Here is a 12238-nt window from a genome sequence, read left to right as displayed (position 1 = left end):
ACTTTACCTCCTTTCGAGCCAGCTGCTACTGCAGACTTAAAATTTCTTACTTGGAAAACAGCCTTCCTCTTAGCAATCACTTCAGCTAGAAGGATATCTGAATTATAGGCCCTTATGGTAGTGAAGCCTTTCATCATCTTTCATGCAGACAGGGCATCTCTGAGGACCAATCCATCCTTCATGCCCAAGGTGGTTTCCAGTGTGGCTCTTAACCAGTCCATTCATTTGCCAACCTTCTGTCCCAATCCACAAAACAAAGGGGAACGGATTCTACATTCCTTGGACGTGAACAGACAACTTAGATTCTACTTGGACAGAACTAAATTTCGAATAAAATCTGAACAATTGCTAGTGGCATTTGCTGCTGGGGCAGAGGGGAAGGCTATTTCAAAACAAACCATTTCTAAATGGATAAGCCATTGCATTCATTTCTGCTATAAGCACCATGGAAAACCTATCCCCCTGGGGATCAGATATCATTCCACCAGGGCTGCATCTACTTCTGCAGCCTTTCTCAGAGGAGTTCCTACCAGGGATATTCTAGAAGCTGCTAACCTGGAGTTCAGTACATTTCACCAAGCATTATCATTTACCAATTTTCTTTAAATCCAGAGCTGACTTTGCCACTGCAGTCTTGCAGGGCCTTATAGCTGGTCCTAATGCTGTATAAATCCATCCTCCCAACGATAGCTTTGGGAATCTATCAAATGTAATAACTGCAACAGTGAAACACGAAGAACATGGTACAGTTGTGTACACTTACCATAAATGTAGATGTTCGAGCGTATTCACTGTTGCAGTCCTGGGTACCCTCTCTCCATCCCCCTGTTTTTCTCTTACTATACCTCTACTTTCTTTTACTATGCTTAAAAGCCTTTTTGGTGTATTTGCTTTTGGTTGGAGGTATGGTTTTGTGTTTTTAATTTTATTTGCTCCCCATTTGGGGAGCACCTGACATCTGGGGCAAGAAAAACTGATGTAATGGCGTCGGCTGCATGTTTTATACCCCTGACGACCTGACGTCATGGAAGAAGGGACAGCAACTGATGTAGGACCCAAGACTTTGTTAATCAGGCCGACTGAGGGCAACCTGCCTGCAGATTACCCCAAATGTAATGACTGCAACAGTGAATACACTCAAACATGTACATTTATGGTAAGTGTATACAACTGTACTTTCTGAGTTGAGTATGTTCAGACGTCACATATATAGCTGAGTAGGTTTGTGGCTCTGACATGCAACGTCGCACGTACCCCTTATCCAAAGACTTTGGTATACTGGCCGCGGATGTCCGGTGCTCTACTGTTATAAATACTGCAACATGGAAGGGGAGGACATCTATGGTTATGGTAAGTTCGTACAGAACTATTCTTTATTGCTGCAGAGTTGAAGTTATTTATTATGGAAAAATGCTCATTCTGGTGGACATTACTTTCAGCTGTAGAAGAGTGTTTGAGTTGTAAGTTTGATATTAGCAATCTTCCATATTTGGTTTTCCCTTAAAAATAGGGTGTTGTTACAAACTGACCTATTTATGCATAGGGCTGCTACTTAGATTGTTCTCAATCTGCCTGCATTTTTTTACTAGTTGCTGCAGCATTTGCAAATATTTGCTGCATTGTATGGATGTTCACAGACAACTTGGATTTTACGTGGACTGAACCAAAGATTTAAGGAACGACAGTTGCTTGTGTTTTTTTCTAATAATAAATTGTTTCCTAAAATTTCTAAAATTCCCTTCTGAGCTTGGTCATTAAGGGAGTCACCCCTCCTCCCCCCACAACTTTTACTAATGCCTGCTAACATTAATCCTCCACCTTGCCTTAAAAATCCTTTTGTGACACTACTACACAAAACAGGCATGCATGTTCTCAGTAATAGAACTGCACAACTCTTAAGCTGCCCCTTAGAAGTTAACTGACTTAAATATGTGTTTCAGGTGTTATTCTTAGAGGGTGCCATATTTGTCAGCATGGAAGGAGCAATGGTCAACAGACCATGCTACTTTGCCAGAGATGGTCTGCATCTCTTCCTTCTAGGCTTTCAAATAGTAGCTAAAGCATTGTACCCCCATAGTGCCTTTTTTAGGCAATGCCTAACTAAAAGTACTTACAGCAAATCAAAATCAAGAAAATCTAAATGTGCGTTAGTGCTCAATGCAAGGAGTTTAAACAAGAAACTCGACTTCCCTGCAAGCTGTCCTCATCCTAGAAAATGCTGACTCATCATAGAGAATGCTGACATCTGTTGCGGTCACTGAGAGATAGTTTAAAGCTACAGAGAGCACACCAGCAGTACGAGACTATAATATCCTCCGCACATTTAGACAAGCTACTACACAGAGGGACTAAAGATTTAGCTGTATTGATTTACATCAAAAGTAAATATCTCAAGGCTGGTCAAACAGGATAATGCACTTAGCTTCTCCATGTTTAAATCAGTAATGTAAAATACATACATAAAATAAAAATATGCAAAATCCCATACCACTTCTAGCAAGCTGTTGGTACCCCTGTATAACCAAGGAATCCCATAATGCATGTTTAAGCTTACTGGAAACATTCATCATCCAACCCAGTACCACATTCATGGATGACTTTAATTTCTCCAATATTAACTGGGAATCGTATACAAAACCAAACGTGCGCACAGAGATTCCCGGATTTTGTAAATACAGAGTCCCTGGACTACATTGTCAAAACACCGACCAGGGGAGCAAACGTACTGGATCTGGTCCTCATTAGTATGCGGTAGTGCTGTACACTCCTTAGTGCAGTGTCCTTTCTGGTAAAGTCAGACCACAAAACTGTCTCCTTTAAATAAAAATAAAACCCAAATGCAGCTAACCCTGGAATGTTCAGGAACTACTCCAAGACTAGCTTCCTACTAAGTGATCTGTCCATCTGTCTACAACCCCTTTCCCATTTTGCACATTGGATTGGGGTGTCACTTAAACAGGACAGCCTAGAGCCAAGATTCACACCACCGGATGGCTAATAAACAGCCCCTCCCCAAAAAAACCCAGAGAGAACTGCTGCATATGCGGAACTGTTCACAGAAACCCTACAGAAGTATGTTAATAGCTTCGTAGAAGCAGCTGTACCCACCTGAAATAAGTACAGAACTAACTCAGAAAAACAAGCCACCCTTGTGGAATCACGACATCAGTAGGCTGTATAACAGAAGGAAAAAATAATGGCAAAAATTGAGGTGTAACATCCAGCAGGGCAAAAGTACTCCCCAAAAATAAACAAACATCTCAGAGGACAAATGGTCTACCAAAGCCAAATTTGAGGTAAATTTGGCCTCCCTGCCCAAGGACAACCACAAGGCATTATTTAATATGTCCTCAACCTCAAAGGCAATACACAGTTGTGTACAGAGCTCATTGTTAATGGAGCCACCTATACTGAGCCAGAAGATGTAGCAACCCTATTGTCAGGCAAATTCAGCTCTAACGTTGCCCTTCTCTACCCCTCAAACTCCACTCAGGAAATACCATCAAATGCAATACCCCTTACCCTCACTAGGAAACAGATCCTCACTCTCTTTAAAGCCAAAAACACTGCAGCAGTGGGCTCAGACAATATCCCAGGATGCCTTCTAAATAGCATGAAACATGACCTATCATGCCCTCTTGAATTACTATTTAACCATAGCCTCCAAATAGGCTTTGTGCATCACAAATAGCACAAAGGTGGGCCATCTACAAACATGCAAGTCTCACTAGTCTCGTATGCAAAACCGTGGAAAGAATTATCAGGAAAATAAATAATCAGTAATGACTTAGGAAACCTCCAGACACTGGATCCAACCTAGTTTGGTCAAGGGCAGGTCATGGCAACTGAACCTTGTGGAAGTCTTTGAGAAGGTCACTTGAGCAGTTGGTGAGGGCAGGACGATTCACACTGCCTACCTTGACCTGACTAAGGCATTTGACAGAGTATCCCACTTGGGCATTGTTGACACAGTCAAAGTTGTGTATAAACCTTTATGTACCTAGTGGATAGCCAGCTGGCTCATAGACAGGACTCAGGAAGGTAGAACTGGGAAGTGTATCTCTACAAAGAGGCCAGTCACAAGTGGAGTCCTTCAGGGATTGGTCATGGGATCACTAATTTTTGCTATGTATCTGAAGCCAAGGCCAATGTCAAGGGTATCTGTATGACCAAATTTGCAGACAGTTGCAAATTAGGAGCAGTCATAGAATCTCCCACAGACATTAATACTCTCCATGATGGGCTGACACAGACAAATAACTTGTCAAAGCCATGGACTAAATAAAACTAAATTCCAAGAAATGCATAATGGTATCCTTCAGGATGTCAACCACCCCTGATAACTATCATATTGACAACACATCCTTAAGAATCAACCCAGTAGTCAGGGACTTGGGGAGACGCACAGACTGTAATCTAGCCTGTGACCATCATGTGTCTACAGTAATGAGGAAATCATTCTATGTTGTGCAACTTATAAACAAAGGAATGGCATCTAGGTCATTGTTCCACTGTACAGCATTCATCAGACCTATCATTGAGTACAATGCCACCCTTGGTATGTAACCAGGCATATCTAACAACTAGAATGTCCACAGACGTTACTAACACACTGTAAGCAACATGTTCTTTGCAGACCGCCTGAAAGCCTTTCTCTGTATTCCGTCTCTTGGATCTGCTGTGTATCTGCAAAGTAAACAGCCCCAGAATTAACCATTGTAAAGACTTAAGCCTTACCTGTGGTATAAATAGGATCTGCTGGGAAGACTCTCTCTCTCCATCATTGTGAAACAGAGTTCCTCCCTAACACAATTCAATGGATAATTGGATGGGGTGCAGAAAATTCATCCGTGGTTTGGCACCTGTCTCTCTAATGGACACAGCCAACCTGTAAATGGTTCATCTCCCGAGACCCTGCTTACACTTGTCAAGGGTACTAAAAATGTCAGAGATTTGGGATGCATGACTAGGCTTAAGAAGGCTGGAGTGGTCGTTAGCCTGGTACACACCTGTGAACTAGCCCAACCACATTCACACCCCGAAGACCAATCTGCTTGCCTATTTCTACATTATGAATTGTCAGTAAAGTGAAGTAAGTTGTGATCTGTAACTATTTGTCTACACATCTTTATATGCACCGTGTGTGTGTGTGTGTGTGTGTGTGTGTGTGTGTGTGTGTGTGTGTGTGTGTGTGTACATTTTATTTATATATATATAGATATATATATATAGATATAGATATATATATATATATATATATATATAGATATATATAGATAGATATATAGATAGATATATATAGATAGATATATATAGATAGATATATATAGATAGATATATAGATAGATATATAGATATATGTATATAGATATATAGATATAGAGATATATAGATATTTGAAATTATGTTTGTTCCTCTTTTCAGCTGGTCTTTTGAGTGGATTGTTTTTGTACAACTCCTCTTTCATTTACCTGTATAAATACTTTTGTTTTAGGTAACTCGGTTGTGTGACCTTTCTGTTGAAGGTGACTCTGTTACGTCTGTAGGTTGGTCAGAAAGGGTAAGTTTTTGTGTGCTTTTATGTATTACATTTCAGGACTTGGTGTAGAGCTTTGCAAGATGAATAAGCATGTTACACATTTCAAAACAGAAAGTTTGTCCTCAGATAATGAAATAAAGGTTTCAGTGCCCTGTTTTCTCTGCATCTGGATTGTGTATGCGAGATCTTTTGTAACACCTGAACAGACTAAAATTTTCATCACCACTAATGAGTAATGATATGCTTTCCCCTGAGCTGTAATTACTTGAAAACATTTATACATACTGATGATATATACATATACATACATCTACATCTACACACACACACACGCACACATACAATATAAAAAGTGCACACACCCCTGTTAAAATGCCAGGTTTTTGTGATTTAAAAAAAAATGGGACCACAATAAATCATTTCAAAACTTTTTCCACCTTTAATGTGACCTATGACCTATAACAGTTCAGTCAAAAAACAAACAAATCTGTTGGGGGGGGGGGGGAATATAAAAAAATAAAAAAGTACAGTATGCTGGTTGCATAAATCTGCACACCCTTAAACTAATACTTTGTTGAAACACCTTTTGATTTAATTGCAGCATTCAGTCTTCTTAGGTAGGAGTCTTTCATCATGGGACATCTTGACTTGCAATATTGCCCACTCTTCCTTGCAAAAGCACTTTAAATCTGTCAGATTGCGAGGGCATCTCTTGTGCACAGTCCTCTTCAGGTCACCCCACAGATTTCTTATTGGATTTAGGTGTGGGCTTTGGCTGGGCCATTCCAAAACTTTAATTTTCTTATGGTGAAGCCATTCTTTTGTTGCTTTGGATGTATGCTTGGGGTCATTGTCATGTTGAAAAGTGAAATTCCTCTTCATCTTTGTAGAAGACGCCTGAAGGTTTTGGGCCAAAAGTGACTGGTATTTGGAACTGTTCATAATTCCCTCTACCTTGACTAAAGCCCCAGTTCCAGCTGAAGAAAAGCAACCTCAAAGCATGATACTGCCACCACCATGCTTCACTGTGGGGATGGTGTTCGTTTGGTGATGCGAAGTGTTGTTTTTGTGCCAAACGTACATTTTGTAATTGTGCTCAAAAAGTTCAACCTTGGTTTCATGAGACCATAACACATTTTCTCACATGCTTTTGGGAGGCTTGATGTATTGTTTTGCAAATTTTAGCCAGGCCTGGATGTTTTTCTGTGTAAGAAAAGGCTTCCGTCTTGTAACCTGACCCCATATTCCAGACCTATGGAAAATACAGGCGATTGTTGTCGCATAGTACACAACCAGTACTTGCCAGAAATTCTTGCAGCTCCATCAGTGTTGCTGTAGGTCTCTTGGCAGCTTCCCTGACCAGTTTTTGTCTTGGCTTTTCATCAGTTTTTGAGAAACGTCCAGTTCTTTGCAACATCAGTGTTGTCCCATATTTTCTCCACTTTTTGATGACTGTCTTCACTGTGTTCCATGGTATAGCTAATGCTGTGGAAATGTTTTTTGTACCCTTCTCCTGACTGATGCCTTTCAACAATGAGATCCTTTTGATGCTTTGTAAGCTCTCTGCGAACCATGGCTTTTGTTCAAGCATATACACTGATGAAGGCTGTGTAAGTGATACCAGCCGAAACCAGTCTGTGCATATTTTTGCTGCTCTTTGGATTCATGAATTAAATTTCTGTTTTTTGAACTGGGTCAAGTTTTGCTGGCTTATTTTTCTTTTGTTTTGTTCAAGCAGGCAACTGAGTGAGTAAATGTCAGGAAAATCCTACTAGGACAGCTGAACTTTATTTAGGGTTAGTCAGTCTCTCTTTAATTGATGGGCAGGTGTGTACCCAAGAAGACTGACTGCTGTAATTAAATCAAAAGGTGCTTCAACAAAGTATTTGTTTAAGGGTGTGCACACTTATGCAGCCAGCTTATTGTTAGTTTTTTTATTTTTTTATATTTTCCCCTAGCAGATTTGTTTTTCAATTGAATTGTACAGGTTATAGGTCACATTAAAGTGGGAAATGTTTTGAAATGATTTGTTGCGGTCTCATTTTTTTATATCACAAAAACCTGGCATTTTAACAGGTGTGTGTACACTTTTTAGATCCACTGTGTGTGTGTGTGTGTGTGTGTGTGTGTGTGTGTATATGTATATATATATATATGTATGTATATATATATATATATATATATATATATATATATATATATATATATAAAAAAGTGTGTGTGTGTGTGTGTGTGTATATATATATATATATATATATATATATATGTATATGTACACACGGTTTTTATATATATATATGTATATAAAATTATAATTTGTTGCTGATGTTTGTACTTTTTTGTTTATGAAATGATTTGTATTTCACCCAGAGTGAAATTGGTCAATGCTACTACCATGGGAAACAGGTGTTAAAGATGTAGAAGTCTCTCACACATAGGTTTGGGAGCAGAACGTTTTGTCAGCAAGTCAGTTTGTTGACATATGTGGAAAGAGCTGGTACAGGTGGTTGAACATCAGGTGATGAAAGTCTACTATCTTTATTACCAGATTGTGGGACAGTGGAGATTGGGGAATATGCCCACTGTCGTGCAGTCTCAGGGTTGGTATAAATAATTAGTTTAGGGTGGGGGTGCAGTCTGGATTGCCCCTTCCAAAAAAGTTTTTTAATTTTTTTTGTTCGTAATGATTGCAAGTTTGACCATCTGTGATCAATATTTGTTGATTTGCTTTTGTGGTATTTCGATGAAGTTTACAATTCCGTATGTATATACATAAAAGTTTGTGTGTATGTGTAATTTTAAACATTTTAGCTGCAGTGAGCATCTGCCACTTTAGAGTCTGATGCTACTTCGAGCTATCAGCATATCATTCTGACTGTCTTTTCACCTGATTCAGCATTTGACTTGTTTGATCTAATTGGATCCGTCGTCCTATGCCCCTTCTTTCAGAGCTTTAGATCCAGGACTCTGACTCCCCCCTTTACCCACAGATGTTCTTCGTGTTTCACTGTTGCAGTCATTACATTTGGGTTATCTGCTTGCAGGTAGCCCTCAGTCGGCCTGATTAACAAAGTCTTGGGTCCTGCGTCAGTTGCTGTCCCTTCTTCCATGATGTCAGGTCGTCAGGGGTATAAAACATGTAGCTGATGCCATTATACCAGTCTTTCTTGCCGTGTGGTGCCCAAAGCAGAAGCAGTTTGCAAGTGCTGGTCGGCTGACTCCTGAAATTTTCGTTTTTGAGTTTCAGAACCGAAGTCTTCAACTAAAGCTAAGTACCCCATTAGGGAAAATTTTTCTTGCTCTTTACCGATGTCAGTAAAAGTTAATAATTACATTACTTGTGGAAAGCAAATACCTCATAAAGATTTTCATTCGTGCTGTATTGCTTGCCGAGGCCCTGACCACAATGTACTTTGCTGTCGGATTTGTGCTGTGTTTAATCAGCGCACTATCCATTGTCGGTATATTTTCACTTCTAAATATTTCTGTTCTCGGTTTAATTATCCAGAAATGTCGTCGGTTAGCCATCCGACTACTGGGATTCCAAAAAAAACGCAAAGATAAAGACAGAGACCGGCTGCTGAGATCTGAAACTGCCAACGACACCTCTCCTAAGCCAGTCACCAGTTAGCCGGTACTCAGTGAGGTGCTTTCGCAGCCCCTGATACCCACTACTTCTGATTTGCAGGCCTCTACTGAGACCCATTCAAAGTCCAGTGTGCCGCGAGATGCTTCAACCGTGGAACCCGCGGATGTATTTACCTTGGATGGGTCTGGAGCCGCTGTGCAGGCACCGGCTTCTGAGGGTGTATTCAGGCCTACGGACTTGCATATTAAACCACCTCCTTTTTTACTTGGGCCTAAATCTCGAACCATGCCTAAAAAAATGATGCCCAGGCCACATAATCAGGCCTCTATGCCTAAAAAAACAAATAAGAATGGCTGAAGATCTAATAACTCTGATCAGGGGTAGCCAACCCCCCCCCCCCTTCTAAGAGACCTAGGACTGAAGTTGATTATGAATCTTCTGACCAGGATTCTGTTTTTTCTGATTCTTCTGATGATCTGGATTTGCCCTTATCTACTTACGAAGATTCTGATGCAGAGGACTCCATTCCTTCTGTTTCCCCTCCTGAGGATTTTTCTTTTTGGGAAACCTTACATACTCTAAGGGATCCCAGTGGGAAAGCCAGGATTTTTCCTATTCAAAAAAGAGGCTTAGGGATTTCCTTCTACCTCAGCATAGGCCTTTAGCTATTCCTCCTGTACTAGACATAGATGATGATGCTTTTTCGGAATCTAGTTTGGCCCCTGATTCCTTGCCTACTGCTCCCAGAAAACCTGACAGATACTACAGTGTCCCTGAGTCCCACAAGTTCCTTTTTAAAAATTCTATTGCAGATCCAGAGACTATTTCATAGGGGCCCAAGGGCATTAAGGCTTCTACTGCTAAAAATCCTACCCCTTTTGATGGAGACTCCAGGGCGCTGGATAGATGGGGTAAGAAGGTTTACACTTTTGCAGCCTTGGCCATTAAGGCATGAAACTGCCAGATGTTCTTCATTCCACATTGCTGCAGTCCTAACTATTGGGTAGTCCGCTGTCCAGTCGGCCCGAATACCAAAGTATATGGCTGACGTCGGTCAAGGCGCATTAGACTGACGTCAGAACGTCAGGGTACTAATGCGCATGACCGACGTCATATCCTCAGTCTTTTTTGCCACATGGTCCGATGCAGAAGCAGTTTTGCGAGTGCAGGTTGGCGTTCTGAAAGTTTCTGAAGTCAGAGTTTCAGACCAAATCAAAGTTGGCTAAGTACCCCGTTGGGGAATATTTTGGTTTTTTCTTGCCTCAGTATTTAACCGGATGTCAGAAAAAGTGAATAACTGTATTTCTTGTGGGAAACAGATACCTCATAGGGATTACCATACTTTGTGTATACCTTGCTTAGGGCCTGAGCACGACGTTGTTGGATGCCGCTCTTGTGCTGGATTTAACAAACGCACTATTAAGAGAAGGTTAGACTGTGCCAGGTTAGTTTTTGGGAAGCGTTGTAATTATAAAATGCCGTCGGATGCTCCGACGCCCGCTTCGGCCAAAAAGCGCAAGGACAAAGCAGCACAGCCTAGAGTGGAAGAACCGACAGTCCCGGACGTCGGTTCTTTAGAAGGCTCAGTGGAGCCGGAGGTTCTGCCAGGAGTTTCTTTGGAATCTCAGGGAGAGACTTTACTGTTACAGGATGTGTCCTCTCAGGAAGTAGGCCAGGCTGAAGGGGCTTCTCAGGTGGCTGTTCTTCCCTCTCTTCCTAAGGTGGTTAGAGCCTCCCCTTCTGTTTCCAAGGCTTCTTTGAGAGGCAGGCCAAGTTTAACTTCAGTGGGGGTTTCTCCTAGTGCTTCAGGGTCTTTGCCTAAGAAACATATGCTTAAAATGGCAGAGGATTTGATTACTATGATTAGAGGTTCTATGCCCCTCCTGATAAGAGGCCTAGGGTGGAACCTGAGTTTGAGAGTTTTGAGCAGTGTTCGAGGCTTCTGAGTCTTGGCTGAAGACTTGCAGGAGTATCCTCCTTATTCTGATTCTGATGTGGATGATTCTACTCCTTCAGCTTCTCCTCCTGAGGATTTTTCATTTTCAGAGACTCTGCATTCCATGAGGGAGCATTTTAAATGGGAAGGTCAAGATTTCTCTGATTCCAGGAAGAGGCTTGGGAATTCTTGTTTTTACCCCAGCATAGGCCTTTAGCTATACCTCCTGTTCTGAATGTGGTGGAAGATGTTTTGCAGAGGCTTCCCTGAATCCTGATTCTTTGCCTCCTGCCCCAGTTAAACCGGATAGGTACTATAGGGTGCCTGAAGCTCATAAGTATCTTTTTAAGAGTCCTAGGGCAGACCCGGAAACTGTCTCTCAGGGGCCTAAAGGTGTGAAGGCTTCTGTTGTTAAAAATCCTGTTCCTCCTGATAAAGAGGCAAGGGCTTTGGATAGATGGGGAAAGAAAGTGTATACTTCTTCCACTTTAGCCATGAGGGCGTTGAATTGTCAGTTTCACATGTTAAAATATCAGAATTATCTCCTTTCACAATTGAAGTCTAAGGTGGCTGCCACTGGTTCTGTTCTTCGTAGGCACGCCTGGTTGAGGGATCAGAATTTAGCTGAGCATGTTAAGACAAGGATTTTGGATGCTCCTTTACAGTCTGATGTGTTGTTTGGTTCGCCTGTGGAAGCAGTTTTAAAGAAAATGGAGGACAAGGCTAAGTCTATGCAAACTGTTAAGGATTTTTTGCAGGTGCAGCCTCCGAAGTTTAGTAGAAATTGGCCTACTAAGGGATGGACATATCCTGCTTATGATTCCCAGTCTAGGGGTAGGTCTAGGCGTGGTAGGGGCAGAGCTCAAGGTTCTTTTAGGCCTAGAACAGGGAGTTCACCTGCTCAGACTTCTGGTGAGGGCGGGGGTCAGTCCTTTCGTAAACAGACCCAATGACCTACCTTTTCAGCTGCCAGTACATTCTCGCCTGGCAGCACCTTTGGGAGGAAGGCTGGCTCTTTTCAAAGAAAATTGGGATTTAATTACCCAAGACAGATGGGTTTTGGATATCATTCACCACGGTTACAGGTTTTATTTCCATACCTTGCCTCCTTTCAAAGGCATGCCAGACATTCCTCCTCTACAAAGAAAAGAGGCTCACAAGCAAATTTCTCTGT

The 12238-nt window shown here is 41.5% G+C and overlaps 1 protein-coding gene across 7 annotated transcripts in view; it reads left to right on the top strand.

Annotated features, from left to right (window-relative positions):
• The window catches only part of FZR1 (fizzy and cell division cycle 20 related 1), a 1382318-nt gene that overhangs the window by 839494 nt on the left and 530586 nt on the right, over positions 1 to 12238 (top strand). For all 7 annotated transcript variants that reach the window (XM_044054101.1, XM_044054103.1, XM_044054098.1 and 4 more), the window contains one exon: positions 5495 to 5560. In XM_044054101.1, coding sequence (XP_043910036.1) covers positions 5495 to 5560 — 66 coding nt within the window. The remainder of the gene's footprint in view (positions 1 to 5494; positions 5561 to 12238) is intronic.

This window comes from Protopterus annectens, chromosome 13.part0 (assembly GCF_019279795.1).
Source record: "Protopterus annectens isolate FY-2018-M chromosome 13.part0, PAN1.0, whole genome shotgun sequence".
NCBI lineage: Eukaryota > Metazoa > Chordata > Ceratodontiformes > Protopteridae > Protopterus > Protopterus annectens.
The sequence above is the reverse complement of the archived record's forward strand: the minus strand, read 5'-3'. Positions and strand labels throughout refer to the sequence as shown.